Source organism: Ceratotherium simum, chromosome 32, assembly GCF_057802395.1.
Source record: "Ceratotherium simum simum isolate JZ-2026a chromosome 32, ASM5780239v1, whole genome shotgun sequence".
NCBI classification, from domain to species: domain Eukaryota; kingdom Metazoa; phylum Chordata; class Mammalia; order Perissodactyla; family Rhinocerotidae; genus Ceratotherium; species Ceratotherium simum.
In genome coordinates this window covers 19,259,213-19,279,263 of record NC_141931.1, presented here as the reverse complement: position 1 = coordinate 19,279,263, position 20,051 = coordinate 19,259,213, and the positions used below count along the sequence as shown (strand labels likewise).

The 20,051-nt window shown below is 44.1% G+C and overlaps 1 protein-coding gene across 6 annotated transcripts; it reads left to right on the top strand.

Annotated features, from left to right (window-relative positions):
- Positions 1-13,715: 13,715 nt before the first annotated feature.
- On the top strand, positions 13,716-18,710 carry RPP38 (ribonuclease P/MRP subunit p38). 6 transcript variants are annotated; one of them, XM_087420796.1, is made up of 3 exons: positions 13,716-13,818; positions 15,384-15,440; positions 17,376-18,710. In XM_087420796.1, exon 3 carries the CDS (start codon positions 17,386-17,388, stop codon positions 18,232-18,234), a length of 849 nt encoding a protein of 282 aa, XP_087276922.1. In that variant the 5' UTR covers positions 13,716-13,818; positions 15,384-15,440; positions 17,376-17,385; the 3' UTR covers positions 18,235-18,710. The 6 variants fall into 6 exon arrangements, with proteins under 6 accessions (XP_087276922.1, XP_087276925.1, XP_087276924.1 ...); XM_087420799.1 differs by lacking the exon at positions 13,716-13,818 and adding an exon at positions 13,952-14,099; XM_087420798.1 differs by lacking the exon at positions 13,716-13,818 and adding an exon at positions 13,952-14,164.
- Positions 18,711-20,051: the final 1,341 nt, after the last annotated feature.

Genomic DNA, 20,051 nt, shown 5'->3' with positions numbered 1-20,051 from the left:
AGGCAAATGGCAGCTTCAGAACAGAATGCTTTCTCTGCTGGGGAGAGCCGGATCTATCAGTGTCTCAGCAGGGAATACTGCAAGCAGGTCCAATATCGGTGTGTATCTACAGTGGAGACATTTTGGCATTATAATCATTATAAGAAATCAGGAGCAGGGGAAAAGGAAGGTACACTGTGCTCTGTTTTGTTCTCTAAGTCTAGAATATTCTTTGAAGAACTCTTTTCAAGGCTTGTTCTTCTCTTGGGTTGCCATCCCCGGACCTGATGCAGGAGACATGGGTGTTTTGTCTCAAGGAGCAAAAAGAAAGAAGAGACAATGGAAACATTGATGTCCTCCGTCCAGCGATAATAATGTACTAGGCATGAAAACTCAGCTTTCTGGAAGCCTTAGGGAGTGACAGACAATTAAGTTCTTCTTTTTACTATTTTATTAAATATTAATGATAAACAACTATACATACACATGTATATGTATGTGTAAAATTTAAAAAATAAATGGCACATTTATGAACCTATCACCAGTTTAAGAAATTCAGCATTACCTTTACCTTTGTGACACTCCTGATTCCGTTCCATCCTATCCTCCACATTCACGCATTCATTTTTTCATTCAAATAATTACTGAGTGCCTGATATGGGCCAGGCACTGTTCTAGGTTCTTGAGAAACATCAGTCAATAAAACAAACAAACATCCCTATTCTGTGTTACATTCTGGTAGAGGATGACAGATAATAAACACATATAATAAGCAAGTAATATCATCCATTAAAAGATGTTAGGTGATAAGTGCTATTTTAAAAAAGAGCAGAGTAAAAGGGATGGAGAGTCTTGGGTATATGGGGTGGCGGAGGGGACATGCAGTTATAAACAGGGCTGTGAGGGTAGGTCTCTTTCAGAAGATGACATCTGAGTCAAAACTTGCAGGAGGTGAGGGAGCCGGCCAGGGAGATCCCTGGGGAAAAGCATCCCCTGCAAAGGCAGCATCCAGTACAAAGGCCCTAAGGAACGAGCTTCCCTGGCAGGTGTGAGGAACAGCAGGGAGCCAGTGTGGCTGGAGCAGAGCAGTAAGAGAAGAGGTCAGAGAATAGCAGATGGAGACCAGATCATGCAAGGCCTTGCACTGGCTCTCAGTGGCAGTGAAACAGAACCATTGAAGGGTTTTGAGCGAAGACTGACATGATCTGACTGACTTTTTTAAAAGGATCACTCTTGTTGCTGTGTTGAAAATAGACTATAGGGGAACGAGGTTGGAAGCAAGATCCTTACTGTAATAACGATGCAAAGAACTTATGAGTGTCTCAAACTCAGGTGGCAGCAGTGGAAGTAGTGAGAAGGAGTTCAGATTCTGGATATATTTTGAGGGTAGAGTCAACAGGAGTCCCTGATAGATTCTACATGGAGCGTGAAAGAAAGAGAGGAGTCAGGATAACGCCAAGATTTTTGGTCTGAGTAACGGGAAGGACCATAGGTGGAGTAGGTTTGGTGGGGTGGCAAAGATCAGAAGGTTGGTTTTGGACATGCTACTTTTGAGATAATCAGACATTCAAGCGGAGATGTCAAACGGGCAGTTGGATATCCAAGTCTAGTCTGGGCGGGGCCTATAACATTGGGGACGAATGAACATAGAGATGGTATTTAGAGCCTTCAGACTGGATGACCCCAGAAACTGAACGTATATGGAGGAGAAGAGGACTGACGATGGAGCCATGGGAAATTCCAACACTAACAGTTTGAGGAGAAGAGGAAGAAGGAACAAAGGAGACAGAGAAGAGGTGATCATTGAGGTAAGAGAAAAACCAAGAGAATGTGATGTCAAGAAAGCACATCAAGTGAGAAAGTGTGTCAGGTTAGGTGAGGACTGGGAATTAACAATTGGATCTAGGTCATTGTCAAGATCATTGATGACCTTAAGAGAAGTTTTAAAGCCTTGGGGAGGGGCAAAGCCTGATTAGAGCGGGTTTAAGAGAACAACATGAGGAGCAATTATAGAATGGTTTTGGGGCTGTCCATTTGTTTATCCTTCCACCTACATCACAATGTCTTAATCATTAAATCCTCCCCATTTTGTGCTTTTTCAGGAAGGGCTGTTTTTGGCACTTTGCTCTTCTATATAAATTTTAACATCTATGAGTCAAGTTCCATAAAAGAAACTTCTTGAATTTTTCTTTGAATTGCATTGAAAGTCTACATCAATTCAGTGCGGGTGGGGAGGCTGATATCCTTATGACACAGGGTTTTACTATTCATGGCTCCCATGTAACTTTTTCAATTAGTTGTCTTATATTTAATATTTTCAAAGAAAGTTGTCTAATTTTCCTCTGTTGAAGGTTTTGTACATCTTTTTCAGATTTATGTGTAATCAAGTGGATAATTTTTGATGCTGTAGATGCCATCTTTTAAAAAATTTCATTGTTTATCTGTTTGTAACTGATATAGAGAAAGAGAATTTACTTTTGTATATTGACTGTATCTAGCCCCCTTGATACAAACATTTTAATTTTAGTTATTTTTCAGTAAATTATTTTGGGTTTTCTATATAGGAAACATATAGTCTATGAACAGCTTCATTTCTTCCTTTCCAATCCTCACACCTTTCTTTCTTTTCCTTGCATTTCTGCACTAGCTGGGACCTCCAGTACAATAATGAACAGGACTAGTAATAACAGGCTCTCTGATCTTGTTCCTTAAATGTAATGCATTCAGCGTTTCACCACGAAATGTGACATTTGCTGCAGTGGTTTTATTTTGGTAGATATGTATGTTTTACTGTGTTAAGGAAGTTCCTTCCTATTTGTAGTCTGGGAAAATTTGTTTTCATGAATGGATGTAGAATTTCATCAGTCTTTATTCGGATGATCATAATGTTTCTCCTTTAATCTTTTAAAGAGATGGCTTACATTGATTTGTTTTCAAATGTGAAACTAACCTTGCATTCCTTATTAATCTCTATTTGATCTTGATGTAATGTCTTTATACACACACACACACACACACACACATGCGCACACACACACGCGCACACACACACATTGTGGATTGTTTCCTATATTGTGAGGGGTTTGTTTTTTGTTGTTGTTTTTGTTGTTGTTTTACACCCGTGTTTATGAGTGAGGTGTTTGTAACTTCCCTTTCTCAGAATGTCCTTTTTTGATTTTTAGTCTCACCATTATGCCAGCACATAAAAGAACTTGGGAAAGCATCCTCCTGTTTCTGTACTCTGGAATAAATTGTGTAGAGTGGAGAAAATTACAAACAGGAGAAGGTCACACAGCAGCCAGTGACATCTGAGCTGATTTCCTCTTGCTGCCTCCCTCACTTCCACCCCTGGGGGTAAAGCCCACTTTCAAAGGACAAGGGAAGCTTAGCTGTTCATCCCATTCATTTTCCCACTTGCAGTCGGAGTGACTGTCCCTTAATACCAACGGCATTGTGCTCGCCCCACTGCGTGCACATTTCAGTGACACGCCTGCTCTCTTATGATAAACTCCAAACCGTTTTTGGCATTGGAGGTGGCACGCATGCTAGTGAGGTCATCAGTAAAAGTCACCTAGGAGATTTTTCCGGGAAGAATCCGTTAACGGTTCTGATACGTTACCCAACTGCCATCTGGAAACCCCACCTGCCCTCCCCCGAAAGCACAGAGCAGCGGGCGCAGCGCTGCGGTTCCCAGGCGGCCCCAGCGCAGACGCAGCCGCAGGTCTCTGCAGTCTCGCCCGGGTCGGGGCGCAGTGGCCGCCCCTCCTCTTGTCTCCCTGGAAGCTCCTGGCAGCCTTTTAAGGGTGAAGCTGCAGTGATTTTTGAGGGCCGCAGAGGTGCGGCTCTCCACTCAAAAGAAACTGTGTTGAGAGATGGCCGTGACTGTTGGGACCCCTCCATCCTCCGCGCGCAGAGTCCTCTGGGCCTGGGTGCCCTGCAGACAGAGCAGCGCAAATTTCTTGCCCACCTCGCTCTGGCCTCTGGCCGCTGTTTGCTTCCAGTTCCTGGCCGATCTCCTGCACCTTCTCACCGGGCTCCACGAAGTTCATGATCTTCATACGCCATGTCAAGTGGAATGAGCACGACTTGGCCTCCCCACCTTTTTTCGCTGCCTCTCCTCCCGCAACGTGAGGTTTCAGTTTCTCCTATTGGTCTCTGCTTTGACGTCCTTTTGGCAAACCTGACACACAGATGTCTCAGTTCACAGATGAACCTGCAGAAGAAGTGCCCAGTGGCCCCCTGCAGGCCCTGGCTGTTGTCAGAGGGAGGGACTGGGGTGGTTCATCTGTCGGAGGTTGCCCGTATGGATGGAGTTTCCTTTGGACACACCCCCAGGGGGAAATTGGTTCCTTCTGTGGCTCTGCCACTGCTTCTGATGTGTGGCTGGAAGAAGTGGCCAAGGAGACACAACTGGGAGGCTGTGCTGGGCTGGGGCAGCTCACAGGCCCCCTCTGTGGGACACAGCAACAAGGCTTGGTTGGGCTGCATGCAGGCCCACTCAGATCGCTGGTTGGGCAGCCAGGGGGAGGGGATTTAAGGGGGAGCAAAGGCTGTGGAGGCCCTGTGCGCTGGCACTGTTAGGCTGTCTTTGCTCTTCTGCATAGAGGCCTGGCCACGCTGGCCCACTCCAAAAGGGGGGAATTCCTACACTGGTTTGTGCTGGTGGAGAGGTTGCTGTTCCTAGATGGGAGGCGGTCCCTTGCTCTCCAAGAAATGAAGGGGCAGGTTCACTTTGCTGGTGCCTTTCCACCCTGATACCTCGTCATGCTCAGGCAACTTAGGTTCCCCACTGCTCTCTCGAATATTCTTAGAATAGGAATTAGAGGTGGCATTGGCCAGCTCGCTGAAACAGCACTGCTGTGTGTTGGCAGAGACTTCATGCTGTACCTCGTGAGAAGAGGAAAGTGTGCTGCTGGTTAGAGGAGCTAAAGCCTGGGGTTCCAGGGCAATGATGTGGCCCTCCGCCTTGGTTGTTTGTAACTCAGGGGCACAGAGTTAGCTGTCCTCTTGCTGAGCCCCTGGCCCATCAGTGAGTCTTGGATCTCCTCCCTTGGGTGACACATGGACATCATCAACTCAGTTGGCCAGGATTCCTTGGCAACAGGGAGTGGCTCCACATGAGGATTTAGTTCACCTTCACGACCTGGACTCATCCATGGGTCTTTCTCGATGGCTCTAAAGTGCCTCTCTTCTTGGGCTTGGGAGTAAGAAACTTCTTGATTACTTTTGAAATCCTTTGGAAATGTAAAAGGGAATATAGTATTTTGCTTTGAGTACCCACTCCTGCAGCTCCTTGAAGGCGGGGCCCACAGAACACTGTATGTAGGATGACGCAGATGCCAAATGTTGACCGTGGGTCCGCTGTATTTGGTCCTGGAAGACTGCCAGGCAGCATAAAGGAGGATTGCCCAGGCAGCTTTCCAGCTTGTTCATTGCTGAAGCCAAAGTCTTCCAACTTGATGTTCATGTCAGCCTCCAAGAGCAGGTCTTCTGCCTCCACCTCTGTAAACGAAGCCTTTCTAGTGACAGTGCCCCACAGACACTTGCTGATGGAACTTGCTTAGGGCCTCCTTCTCCTGCAGACTGCCACGAGCCACCAGGGACTCAAACAACTCTCTCGCACTCGATTGGTCGAAAACGACGAAGACTGAATCCTCAGTCTGGATCCCTTGACATAACTGTTTAAGGATGCTTCCAGGCCTTCATGATCCTTGCTTTGGGGGACAGTCTCTGGAGTGGGGAGGAGTTATGCTGTCTTGTTACTGATCCTCACGACGACGTCTTTCTCAGGCCAGGATGTACCGAGCTAACTTCACCTTTGTCAAGTTATCCTGGTGATGGTCTTGAGAGCCAGAGGTTGCCAATGGGGTCTCCTCCTCAGCAGAAATGGCTGAGAGGCCCTGCAGCAAGTTGGACTTGCTGCTGACCTTGGAGTCAAGATGTCCCAAGGTCAACTTAAAATGGGGAAAAGCTGGTGAGAAGCTTGGCCCAAATCACCTCAAAAGAAAGTCACTTCCAGAGTCCACCTGATGAACTGATTTTTACAATGGCATCAAAACACAATGCCAGACAAGCATACAAATCAACAAAAACAAGTACTAACAAACTAAAGAAAAGAAAAAATGAGAAAAAAAGAATTTAAAAAAAGGAAACAATGAGAAAAAGAAGAAAAGAGTAAAGAAGAAAAGAAAACGAGGAGAAAAAAAGAATAGTAAAGACAAATGGGAGGAAAAGGAATCAAGAAAAACTGGGGGGAAAAAGGACAACTTAATAACAAACAAAATAGACAAAACCCCACAAAGTCAAGGAGGAAATTTGGTCCCGGTTCATCAAGCCACTGAAAAGAAGCTTCTTGAAGAGCTGGAAGAACGAAACGTGGGCCCAGCCAGGGACTTAAAGAGAAGCCTGAAATATCATAACAATAGCCCCTGGTGAGACCACACCAAGAAATGGACCTCCCCAAGCTGGGGAAATCCAGTGCTTTTCTCACTTCTTGGACTCGAGAACACTTCACTCTTTTAAGCTATTGAGGACACCAAAGACCCTTTTGCTCAGGTGGGTTGTAGCTAGCAACATTGACCTTATTAGACATGATAACAGCAGGATGCCTCAGGGGCCTTTTCATGTCTAGTTTGAAAAGCTGTGATAATGTTTGGCTTTGAAGAGCTCATAATCTCTACACTTTAACAAAAAGTTATAGATGAAGCAAATTGCATTTTCCAAAGATACTTTTTTAAGTCATAGATTAAAATTTTCCGCCCATTTTCTATTCTTTCCCACTTTGTGACATCTTCTGGGAGGAGCTGAACCTTATTATTGTACTAGTCACTAATCAGAGATTTAGCTTTGTTCATAAGTCTAGGTGGTTTAAAATACTATATTAACTACGACGATACGGTTCTCCATTTCTGATACATGGTTTTGTGTGATGGGTTGAATTTGCTTCTGGTCTGATTGATCTAAATATCTGTCAATGATGAATATTCACAAGTAGGCAAAGATGGTCATCAGAGTCAGAGAAAAGTTGCATACTTGTGTTGTTAGAAGAAATGAGTCTTTTGGTGCTACCAGATTCATTACAAACAAGTCTGCAGGGAGAAAAATGAAAAGAGGATTCTTAACACTTCCTGACGAAGCAGTGAAATCCTGTCACTTCTATACTATAAAGCTATACTATAGTAAAGCTATAAACAGAAGTCAGTGATGTCAGAAAATTGCGTTAGTGATGACAGTGCTGGGGATTATATTACAGCTTTAGATGGAGAAATCATTTTCTACAACAAACATTCTCATAAATATCATTTTCTGAAACAACAAACAACAACTAATATAATTTCCCCAAATGCACAATGAAGTAGGCATAGCCCGGACATGAAAGGTGACGTGTGACATCATTTAGAGTCAGGATGTCCCCAGAGGTCTCCTTGCAACAGAACTTGCCAGGACCACTTCCTTGGGACAAGTGTCGGAGAAGGAATTTCTCTGACAGGAGGCACTTTCACCTTAATTTGTTTACTATTTCTATTTTGAGAGTCTTCAGAGTGAAGGTTCGTAAATATCTTCCACCTTGTACCCTATCTGACACGATGTAACGGCCAGCTCAGGGCTGCATCTTCTCCCAGCACCACTGGCCACGAGCGCCCATCAGTTTGATGTTCATCATGAAACTTGTGAAGTTTGTAGCCTTTGGTTTCCATGATAATATATATTGGCGGGGCTGAATCAAAGTACATGGGGCTTATCATTTTGTTTCTATTCTGCCTTTGTGGTTATCATAGTGCATGTAATTTACATATTAATGTACAAGTAACCTATTCTGCAAATGAACTCCTTCACACCAAATGTCTCCTTACTGGGTATACCATTGGCTCCCCACCTAGCTGCCATTTCCCCCTTCTTTTTGGTCAACAATCCTACTTTGACTTAGTTGTGGAGCCATAATATGCTCAGGGAAGGTGGGTCCATCTCCAGGAGAAGAGTCATCATTGGTCCGAGCCAGTCTGGTTTGACTCGATCACCTCTGCCACTGATTGGTTTAGCTGAGGGCGGGTGACCAGTTGTGGCCAGTGAGCCACAAAGGGAAGTATGCTGGGGCTTCTTAGAAAGGTTTTTCTTTCTGATTAAAAGAAAGAAATGCAGGAAGGAAAACGCACTGCCGTACAGGATGCAATTGCTAGGATGTGATGACTGGAGTTCTGGAGCTAAACTGTGACAGAGAGAGGACGAGCTTGAGGGCAAATGCCAACATCCTGACGATGGCTAAGGGGAAATAGGGAAAGTCCTTGGGATTGTGATGCAATGTTGTGTAGCCAAATGAGCCAGTACTGGAAGACCTCCAGACTGCAATGACAGAGAACAGCCCCGACTGAACGACCACTTTCAGTCAGACCCAGTTCCCTGCAGACTGACAGTGTCATCACCCCCAAAACTGGATGGAAATACATGCACCTTAGACCATACTGAATGCAAACGGTACACGTGGGTGTGAAGAAGAGGCATATTCTTGTGCCACAGGGTTCTCCACATTCCTTTTAGGCCAGTAGGGTCTTGGCTGTGCTCTAGCCCAAGGCTTCTTGTCCGGTGAGGGATGGGCCATGGATGAGACCAAAGACAAGTCCTTTTTCGTGTGTAGAGTCAAATGTACATGGCAGGAAGTTCACTCTTTTAACCACTTTTAACTCTACAAATCAGTGGCATTAAGTACATTCACAATGCCATGTAACCACCACCACGATTTCCGAAATTGTTTTGTTTTCCCAAACAAAGGCTATACCCATTAAACAATGACTTCCCATCCCCTCCTCCCCCAGCTCTGCTAACCTCTACTCTACTTTCCGTCTCTATGAATTGGCCTGTTCAAGTCACCTCGTGGAAATGTGACTATCATACAGTATTTGTCCTTTTGTGACTGGCTCATTTCACTGAGCATAATCTTTTTCAAGGTCCATCGGTGTTGTAGCATGTAGCAGTACTTCATTCCTTTTTATGGCTTAATGATATTCCATTGCATGTATATATCACACTTTATCCATTCATCCATTGATGGACATTTGAGTTGTTTCCACCTTTTGGCTATTATGGACAATGCTGCTATCAACACTGGCATACAAGCATTAGTTGTGTCCCTGTTTTCAACTCTTTTGAGGAAACACCTAGGAATGGAATTGCTGGGCCATATTGTAATTCTATGTTTAATTTTTTTTTGAGGAATTGGCAAAGTGTTTCCCACAGCAGTTGTACCAATTTACCTTCCCACCAGTAATGTAGGAGGGTTCCAATTTCTCAATATGCCCACCAACACTTATTCTTTCTGTTTTTTAATAATAGCCATCCTTGTGGGTGTGAAGTGGTATTGCAAATCAGGTCTATGATTTGCAAACATTTTCTCCCCTTCTGTAGGTTTTGTTTTTACTCTCTCATAGCGTCCTTTGATGCACCAAAGGCTTAATTTTGATGAAGATCCATTTATCAATTCTTTGTTTTGTTGCTTATGCTTTTGGCATCATATCCGAGAAATCATCGCCACATTCAGTGTCATGAAGATTTTCCCCTAAGTTTTCTTTTGAGAGTTTTATAGTTTTAGCTCTTAAGTTTAGAACTTTGATCCATTTTGAGTTCCTTTTTGTATAAGTGTCCAACTTCATTCTTTTGCATGTGGATATCCAGTTTTCCCAGCACCATTTGTTGAAAAGGCAGTCCTTTCCCCATTCAATGGTCTTGGCCCTCTTTTCTTTTCTTTCTTTCTTTCTTTTTTTTTGCAGCAGAAGATTCACCCTGAACTAACATCTGTTGCCAATATTCCTCTATTTTGGGGGTGAGCCGCCACCACAGCATGGCTGCTGCCAGAGGAGTGGTGTGGGTTGGTGCCCAGGAACTGATCCCAGCCCCACCCAGTGGAGCACGCTGAACTTAACCACTAAGCCACTGGGGCTGGCCCTTGGCCCCTTTTTCAAAAATTAATTGACCATATATGTGAGGCCTCTCTATTCTATTCCATTGGTCTATATGTCTGTCTTTATGTCAGCTCTGTAACATTTCACTTACTGTAGGTTTATAGTATGTTTTTAAAATCAGGAAGTGTGAGTCTTCTAAATTTGTCTTTCCTTTTCAAGATTATTTTAGCTATTTGGGGTCCCTTGAGATCCCATAATAATTTTCGTGCTGGTTTTTCTATTCCAGCAAAAGATACCCATTACGATTTTGAGAGGAATTGCATTCGATCTTTAGATTGCTTTGGGTAGTATTGGCAAGATGTCCAGATGAGCTCTTAACTCTGGCTGCACATCCAATCATCTGGAAGGAAAAACACAAACACAAACCAGATGCCTGATTCCTGCCACCAGAGATTCTGATTTCAAGGTTGTGGGGTAGGGAGCAAACAGCAGTAATGATGCAACCAGGGTTGAGATCTAGTCTGAAATGATAACTTGGCTCTCTTTCTCAGAAGGGCCTCTGAATAATATGTGTGGTGGTCCACGATTTCACTGCTCTCCTTCCCACAAGTGTGCACACTCTCCTCCAGGAACACCAAACTACTTTAAATTCCCTGTTCTCCGGGTTTATAGATAGCTGCTGCACTCCACTGTCCAGAATGCCCTTCCCCTACCTTATTAACCAGCCAATTCCTCTTTCAAGACTCAGCTTAGATGGCACCTCCTCCAGGAGTTTTTTAGGACAAGAAGCATCTTTAGTCTGGTCTACAAGCCTGTAGCCTTCTCTCCTCTCCTCTCCTCCCATTCTCCCCTTCCTTCAAAGGGTTCCATCTACACGGGCCTCCTTGCTGTTCTAACAGGCTAAGCACACTCCTGCCCTGAGGGCCCTTACACTCTTCCCTGGGTGTCTGCACGGCTCAGTCCCTCACCTCTTCCAGGTCTTTGCTCACACATCACCTCTCAGTGAGGCCTTTCGTCATGCATCCCAGCACCCCCTTGCTCTCTTCTCTGCTTTACTTTTGTCCATAGCACTTCTCATGATCTGACATACTACATAGTTTACTTTTTTGTTTATTGTCTGTCTCCTCCATTAGAACTTTTTTTCATTCACTTCTTTATCCTCAACACTTAGAATTCAGTAAACACTGTTCTCTGTTGAAAAAAGGAAGGAAGCAAGGAAAGAAGGAAGGAAGGAAGGATGGAAAAAAGGGAGGGACGGAGGGAAGAAAGAAAAACAGTTGCTTCATTCTTACATATCTAGCATCTAGCACATAAAAGATACTCAATAAATATTGAACTAACAAAGTATAATGTTATTGATTTTTTTTTACCTAATACATATACACAGACATATGTACACATTTCTATCTTAAAAGTACTTCTCAACCACTGGCTCTCAAATTGCTTCAGAAATTATTCTGTGATTAATTCATATAAATATCTATACTTTAAGTAATTCTAAAATTATAGGGCCTGTTTATATATACCTCTGGTATATTTTGAACAGTTACTTGCAGCCTATTTTATATCACATAGATACTTTATTTTCAAAATTGGTGCTGGCAGTTTAGGACTTAAGGAAAATCCAAAGTGTAGCATCACATCACATTAGGCCTCTTCTCTGAAAAAAAAAAAAAAAACTCTAAAAAAGAGTCTACTAAAAAAAATCTCAGACTAGCTTTGTTACCATCTGATTTAAGGTCTTTCAAATTTCTCTTTTTTAATAGGACAGCTCCGCCAAGGCCCCCTGACAACCTTTCACATCACCTAGCCACGTAGGAAAGGCTTGACTGCAATCTGACCTGAATCTTGGCGGAATGCCCTGTAATTCCTCCTGGAACAAGGCCTTCCTATCCGGTGGGAGACTCCCACCTCGGTGTTTCTCCTCCATTCCCATAGTTTCAGTTGAGCACACTGGAAGGCTGAGAGGTGGTGGTGGTGATGATGCTGTGTTAGGCTGAGTTTTTTCAGGATAAAATAACTAACAGCTGCCATTACAAAGTAAAACTGATCATTCAGTATAGGATATGAAATATATAAGAGTTAAAGTGACAATTTGAAAACTATGCTTGAAAAACATGGAAAAAAATCTTACATGGAATGAAAATCAGAACACAAAATTGTATCTACATTATTATTTTAATAATGTCAATGTACGCACAAATGTGAAACAAATTAGAAGGGAACACTGAGAGGAAATGTGTTTTGGGGTAATCGAGTCATGGAAAACTTTTTTCTTTTGACTTTTTTGTTGTAATATTTTTGTGACACAAATGGGAGAGAAGTTACCTTTGAAAGGTAGTTTTATATTTTAGCAAAATTCTTGTGAAAATTATATTGCTAGTCATAAAATAGAACACAGGCACTAAAATCATAGAGGCTACAGTTAATTTTTATTAACTTAATTCTTAATTCAGGGTGTCACTGGATTCATCATAGTTATAGTTAACAAGCACTTTCTATGTGCTAGGGACTGTGCTAAGCATCTTACAGATTATCTCTTCTAATCCTCACAACAGGCCCTATTTTTATCACCTCCTAGAGAGGGTTAATTAGCTTGGTTTAGGGTCACATGCCTAGTTACTGATGAAGTTAGGGTTTCAACCTAGGCAGCCTGGCTCCTGAGCCATGGAATGTAATGGCAGGTAATCTTCATAGAGCAAATGTAAATTGAGATGATGCTATAAATCTAACTATACAAACTGTAACCATAAATCTAAACCCTTAGGGGAACAAAAACTTGTACACATTTCCTTCTCATTACTCTAGCATTTCAATTAGACATGTGTGTCTCTATTTGTCTCACAGCTTAAAGGACTAATTTAGAATTACATGTTTGCAGTTCATCACAATGAACCAATAGGATTCATTTTATGAAATAAAGTCTGTTGTTACACTCAAACTCATTGTAACTTTGTTATTTTTAATCTTTCTAATTGTGATTTAAAAAACCACACTGAACTTTCCCCTGGGTAACCTGCAATCATCTTGGACAAAAAGCAACACGGTTTTTCGTTTTGTTGACTTTCCGGCCAGTTAGGATGTAGGTGTTGAAAGCTGAAAATATAGAAACTAGACCAAAAAAGGGGAAACAAAGCAAGCAACGCAGTGATTGAGAAAGGGAGGAAGATGTTTGGAGAAGGAAGAGAGCCTAAGTTAGACTGGAAAAGAAAACGAAAGGTGTAAATTAGGTCAGAAGCAACCTACTGTCCTCTAAGTTCGTGCCCAGGGCAAACAGATTCAGATGGCTGAACTTGAAAATGGTCTTCAGCTGATTTATAGTGGTCAGCGACTTCCCAGCGCCTGCATCCGTAACCATAAGTCTCCAGTGGTTGGAGCAGACATCTGGAGCTTTCCGAACCGCTGTCGCAAAACTGAAAGCAAGCTTTACTTTCCTTCTCTTTCAGGGAGCTCAAGAGTGCCTACATTGTTGCCTGTAAGCACGTTTCCCCCCTCAACCCACCCCTTATCTCTCATTTATCTTGATTCTCCTGTTGCTGGGGATTCGGCAGGGATTCGATGCAGATGGGGGCACTGGGCCAGGGGGCTAGGGTTTTGCGTCCCTGAGGCAAGCCAAATACAGAAAAGCGAGGAGAGACAGAGGGCTAAGAGTGCCACGCGCAGAAAGGCAGAAATTGGGTTAGAAAGGAGAGGTTGCGACCTGTGACAAACGGCCTTCAGGACATTAAAGGCGGTAGACTGGCCCCCAGACCACGCAGCGGAGACGCGGGCACCAGGTTACCGTGGCAACCGTCAGGTCTCGCGAGACAGACATTGCGCCTGCGCACTGCCGCTGTAGAGAACTTGAGGGAGCCTCCAGCCGCGCTGCCGAACTCAGGGTTTCTGGGATCCGGTCTCGCGCCGCCGCTTCCGGGCCGCGCGACGCCGTGGCCTGACTTTCTACATCGTGAGTGAGCTAACGCCGAAGGATGAAATGTGAAGTTCTCTGAGCATTTGGAAGGCGGGGTGGGGGGTGGGGCGGCGGGGCGAGGGCTCTGCGCACGCGCGTCGCGGCGCACGTGGAGCCGGAGCTCCCGCGGTGGTGAGTGGGAGCGGGGCGCCGGGGCCAGGAGGGGCCGCCCAGGTGGGATCGGCCCCAGGATTCGGCGGAGCGAGAACACCCAGGGTCTCCAGGACGTCCCCTGGACCCCCCTGCATCCCGGCCTGCCCGTCCCCGCCCGGACGCGCGTATGTTCCTGCCTCCGGGCGTCGGCGCCCGCTCCGCTCGCTGCCTGCAGTTGAGCGTCTCTTGGGTGCGAGAAATACTAGGATAAAGCCTCATCCTGGCCCTTCGTTACTCCAGAACCTAGAGGTGGAGACGGACGACAGCATAACACACTTGCGTATGCTAAATAGTAAATACGGAGGCACCAGATAGAGGGGCGGCGTCCCTAGGGAGGGTTTAACTCAGGGTCGGGAGTGCAGCCACTGGGAACTGGGGCTGCCCTCCACTCCGCTACCGGATCCGCAAACCAGGAGGCCTCCCTGAGTCCTTCCTCTGCCTTACTCGTAGTCGATCACTCAAGTCAGGTAGATTTTCTCTCTGAACTATTTCAACTAGTATATCTTTCTGTCCATCCCCTCTGCGGTGGCTCTACCGCAAGCCACGGTCACGTCTTACCAGGACTATTCCCGGAGGCTCTTTGCTACTTTTAGTCTTGGCACAGGACCCTCCCAGGCCCGAATTCACAAAGACCTTTCTGGAATGTCTTTCTAATTCTGCCGCTCTGCTTTAAACGTTACAGTCGCTTCCCACACTATAAGGCTTACAAGGACCTTCACTGTCTCGTCTTTACCTGCCTTTCCTGTTATCTCACCATTCTCTAGCATCTCTGTCCAGGCGACACTGAACTTATTTCATTTCCTTTAATGCTGTTCTCTGGGATACTCTTTCTACTTCGTTCTCCCTTTGGTAGCATTCTTCAGATGTAGGTTAAAAGTCACTGCCTCCAGGAGACCCTTCCTGATCCCCTCAACTAAGTCAGGCCTCTGGTATATGTTCCCTTAGGATCCTGTAGTTTCTTGACCTTAATGTGCGCCACGTCTCATTGTATTATTATTTGCTGATAAGACTTCCTCATAGATTCTAAGCTCAGGGAGGCGACTGTTTTTACTTTAATACTTTATGGCTTGGTGCATTGTGGATAATCCAGAAATACTTGTGGAAGTAAGGCAGTGGTGGGGGTGAGGGTGGGAGTGGTATTCTGGGCAGAGGGAATATGTGTATAAAGACGTGGAGGGGAGAAACTGGTGGCCTCCTTAAATAGTATGTGGTTCAGTGGGGGGTGTAACCAGCAGGGTGAGGCAGCTAAGGGGAGAGGCTGGTGGGGCGATGGGGGCCAGGGTGTGGAGAGCCATGTATGTCACCTTAAAGAGTTCCTGTTACTTCTTGTCAGTCACTCCTTTGTTTTTGAATAATATGACATAAGATTCTTCTTTTCCAAACTCCTTGGCTCTCCTCTCCCCCTCCAGATTCTGAAGACAGGAGGAGTTAATGCCTGTCTTGCTCTCTCTCCAGAGCACGTAACTGTAAGTATTTATGTAAGGATTCTGTGTTGTTTCAATGCTCAGACACATTAACTGACTTGGATTTTGGCCAGAGCTCTGTTAGATCATATTTGTCTTGCTCGTCTTCCTGATCACTGTAAACCCGATGCCAGCCTCTGCCAGTCACCACTGGATTTGGATGAGCTCCCTCCTGATTCCCTGAGCTTGAGGGAAGCGTGGAGATGACGGGGGATGGGAGGGCTGCGCGGTGGGGCTGATGTGACGGAAGCGGGTTAGGCAGCAGACACCGAGTTTCTAGAAGGGGCAGTGCTGACACGAACAAGGTCTGACCTCTCACCCCAAGGAACTGAATTTTGATTTTCTGTTAGAAGGTGACTGAGGAGGAACACTGGAGGCCTCTACTGGTCTGTCCAGTGTAGAAAGGCCGTCCATCCTACATCAGCAGTTCCTAATTCTGGTTCTGTATCAGACTCACCTGGGCAGCTTTTTAAAGTACAGATGCCCTGGTCCTATTCCCCAGGATCCCAATTTAGTAGATCTGGGGTAAGGACCAACCATCTGTATGTTTTAAAACGCCACAGGTTATCTTTGAGGTGCAGCCACGATGGAAAGCACGTAAAATTTGGATTTGGAAAACTAGCTGTGACTTTGGGCAAGATATTTAACCTGAGACTGTTTCGTTCTCCACACATGGGACAGTTATACAGGAATTCTGTGAGAATCAAACAATACATGGAGAAGGTGCCTTCTAAATTCCGACATACTTCACAGAGACACTTGTTCCTGAACATCAGTAGCCAGCCTAATAAGCAGAAGTTTAATTGGAGAGGACTTAAATCTTAATCCTGCATGGGGCACTTCAGGGCGGGCAGGCCGGCCTCGGCAGGATAAATGACCTGGAATGAGGGAGGATCTGGAATGAGAAAGTCTGGCTACCTGAAAATAGGGACAGTTCCAAGCCGCAGACTGCTCCAGGGCTGGCTTGTTTCACTTCCTTTAGTTTTGCCGCATGGGTCCCTGTGGTTCTTAGCCAAGCCCCAGGCAGAAGGTGAGGAAGAAAATCAAGGGAAGAGAGATGCACTTGTCTCTGGGAGGGAGAAACACGATATGCTTCCTAGACCAGTGGTTCATAACATTTTCCCAGCAAGGATCCTTCTTGTTATTTTTTCTTAAGGGATTAATATCTTTAAATTTCATTACCAAATTTCCCTAGTTTTCATCAAATTGCCAGCTGGAGGAGCAGGCAGCTTGGAATAACCATAGGAAGGGGGAATGTACTGCTGCATGTGTATTAAATGTTTTAGGAAGGATGTACAAGAAGCTTAGGGTCTAGGGAGGGAGAGAGACTTACAGAAGGGCATAGAATGAAAGTATCATTTGAATGTGTAATCATGTGCATACATTACATTTCCAGTTCTTAAAGAATCACACCTGGTGATTATGACTGGCAGCGGCCTCTGGGCCCCACAGACTGAGCTCTGTGCAGGCGGACACAGGGGCTTAAGCGGGGGGAACTGGCTCACTGCTGAACCCAGTGCCTGGACCCCAGCCTGCACATTGGAGGTCCTCAGTATCTGTTTAATGGATGAATGGAAGCCTAACGAGAGAACAGTTTAGAAAATGGTACCAAATCTGTAAGGTTAATACCATCCAGTCATTAAAAGGATAAATAATTAGGAACAAGTAGAAACACAGAACATTTTTAATAAATGAAATAAATAGAATTTCACTGTGAATGCAATAAGGTAAAACATCCATATATTGCCTGTATATGAATAAAGACAAAGTCATATGAAAAAATGGAGAAAATAAATTACTTGAGAGGTTAAGTGTATGGTCACATAATTGGTCCTATATAATTAGGCTTTCCAGAATCAGAGTATAACCACGATATTCTGAAGTCATGCAGTGAGAGCTAACGGGAATTTCCCCTTGCTGTCTTGCCTCTCTGTGAAGGGTCTGCAGGATGGCCGCAGCTCCTCAGGCACCAGGGAGGGGCTCCATTCGGAAGACGAGACCTTTAACTGTGAAGACGTCATTGAACAACCCGTATACCATCCGTTGGAGCTCTCTGGAGAGAGAGGATATGCACTTCATATTACAGACACTGGAAGACAGATTTCAATCTGTCGGACTTCAGAAGGTTGAGGATAAGAAAAGAAAGAAAAAGCAGCCTCTTTTAAAAAAACAAAGCAAAGACAAATGTCGCGTGGATGTTGATCTCAGTGAGGCTCTGAAGGAGAAAAACCCAGAAGGAAGCCAACAAGCATCAGGGTGGACTCCCGTCCACGTCAGGAAGCAGCTGGCCATTGGCATTAACGAAGTCACCAGGGCTCTGGAAAGGAACGAACTGCTTTTGGTCCTAGTATGTAAGTCAGTCAAGCCTGCCATCATCACCTCCCACCTGATTCAGTTAAGTTTGAGCAGAACTGTTCCTGCTTGTCAGGTTCCCCGGCTCAGTGAGAGAATTGCACCCGTCATCGGCTTAAAGTGTGTCCTAGCCTTGGGGTTCAAAAAGAACACCACTGCCTTTGTTGATGAAGTAAAAGCTATCATTCCCAGAGTGCCCAGTCTAAGTGTACCATGGCTTCAAGACAGCCTTGAAGACCCCAGGGACAGTTTAGAGACTGAGTCTTTGGAAAGCCAAGACAAAGAGATTTTGGAAACTTCCTTTGAAGACCTCTCTAAACATAAGAGAAAGCCCACTGAAGGACAGCAAGCTGTGGTGTTACAACCCCTTAAAATAAAGAAACTCATTCCAAACCCCAATAAGATAAGGAAACCACCCAAGAATAAAAAAACGACTTCAAAGTAATCTCGTATAAACTTGTCATTTTGTACAATTGTAAAATGACACCTATGAAAGAGCCTTGAAACTATTAAAATGAGTTACTTTTACATATATCCTTGGGATGTTGTTTGGTAATGTTCCTTTCAAATGTGGAAGATTCTTTGTACAGCACAGGTACGCTGCAGTTTAAAAACACTAAGTGCAAAAAATATTCTGAATTATGAATATCAAAACAAGTTTATTGAAGCTAATGTCCATGCTTATATAAATTCACTTTGTAAAAGGCTGGTACAATGCTTGTAAGCAAGAACATTCTGTACCCTACAGTACTTAACATCTTTTTATCAAACTTGGAAAATGTGCCGCAGTATACATGGTTCTGGTTAGTGGGGTAGATGAAACCAGACTGCAGATCTATTATCAGTTTTAAAGGAAAGATACTAAATGCCAAGCAATATATTGTCTTTAGAAACAATACATCATTTTTTACTTCCTGTCAATTTGACTTTCTTTGTAGGTAGGCATAAGCATAGGCTTGGTATAAAGGCTTGACACTTAAAGAAAAAGCCAGGTAAGGCATTTTGACTAGTTAGAATTCACCCCTTTATATGTTAACTTATTTCCTTGGAAATGGAACATGTATAAAAAGTATGATGGTAATTAGGTGAAATGTGGCAGGAAGAGGAGAGACAATCTGAGGAGCTTGGATTCTCAGAGTTGGGTCTGCAGTGACCAGGGTCCTTCATGTTAGGAAATGGAGCATAATCAGTGCTCTATGTTTATGTTAAAGTGTCTGCTATCTACTGTGTGTGTTTGGGAATGTTACTTTCTGTAATTTAGGGGGAAGGTGTTCGATGGCCAAAGTTTTTTTCAGCCTGTTTTCTGGTTGACTCATGAATTGTGCCGCCTCTTTTCATTTAAATCTTACTGAATGCCATGTTGGCAAAAGAAAAAAGGGAGAGGGAGGATACCTCATGGAATAGAGCATTGCCAGTATTGACAGGATGAAGGACAATAGTTTTTTTGAATCTACAAGACATATTGCACTGAAATTTAGTTCTAATAGGTACTTTATAAACACCAGCACTTTTACCAATGCTCTATTTTAAAATGTTCATTGGTAATCTGCTTAAATTGTAAAGAGGCAAATGTGCTACTCATTTAATACCTGTATTTTACAATGATTAAATAAAAGAATGTGAATTCTATAACAATTAGAATTACATAAATGAATAAAGGAACAGTGCCATAGTTTCATCATGAGGTACTCTCATGACAAAATTTCTCACTGGCAATTCTGCAGTTATTTGAAAACCTACATCGCATAAGACTTTGTGCCATAAAAATGAGTGGAACATAATTCCCAACTACAGCCTTGACTCCAGGTTAAGTTAAAATCTCAGTTACTTACTGTTGGTGTCTCAAAAAATGTTTCCACGACTTGGTTCACTTTTGCTTCTGAAGCCATTCCCCTTCTGTTAACAAAGAATGGTAATGCAACTGGGTTTGAACTCTCCCCAATGAGTAGAAGTCTTCTCTCGAGACTTCAACAAAGTAAACAGCACTGTCGTAATTACGCACCACTGTGGGGGCCCACGCGCGCCCTCCAGTGGTGGTCTCAGGGATGCCACAGCTGTGGGTTGGTCTTCAGGACAATGTCGAGCTGGAGAAAGTGGCTTTCAGCTCCTTAGTGTAAATTAGGTCACCAGATTTTTTCTGTGAAGGGCCACATGGTAAATAGGGCTTTCAGGCCATATGATTGCCACTGGAACAACTAACTAACTGCCTTTTGTAGCATGAAGCAACCACAGGCAATTCATGAACGAATGAGTGCGGCTGTG

Coding starts and splice junctions, on each gene's coding strand:
- RPP38 (XM_087420796.1), top strand. CDS start 17,386: ATGGCCGCAGCTCCTCAGGCACCAGGGAGGGGCTCCATTCGGAAGACG.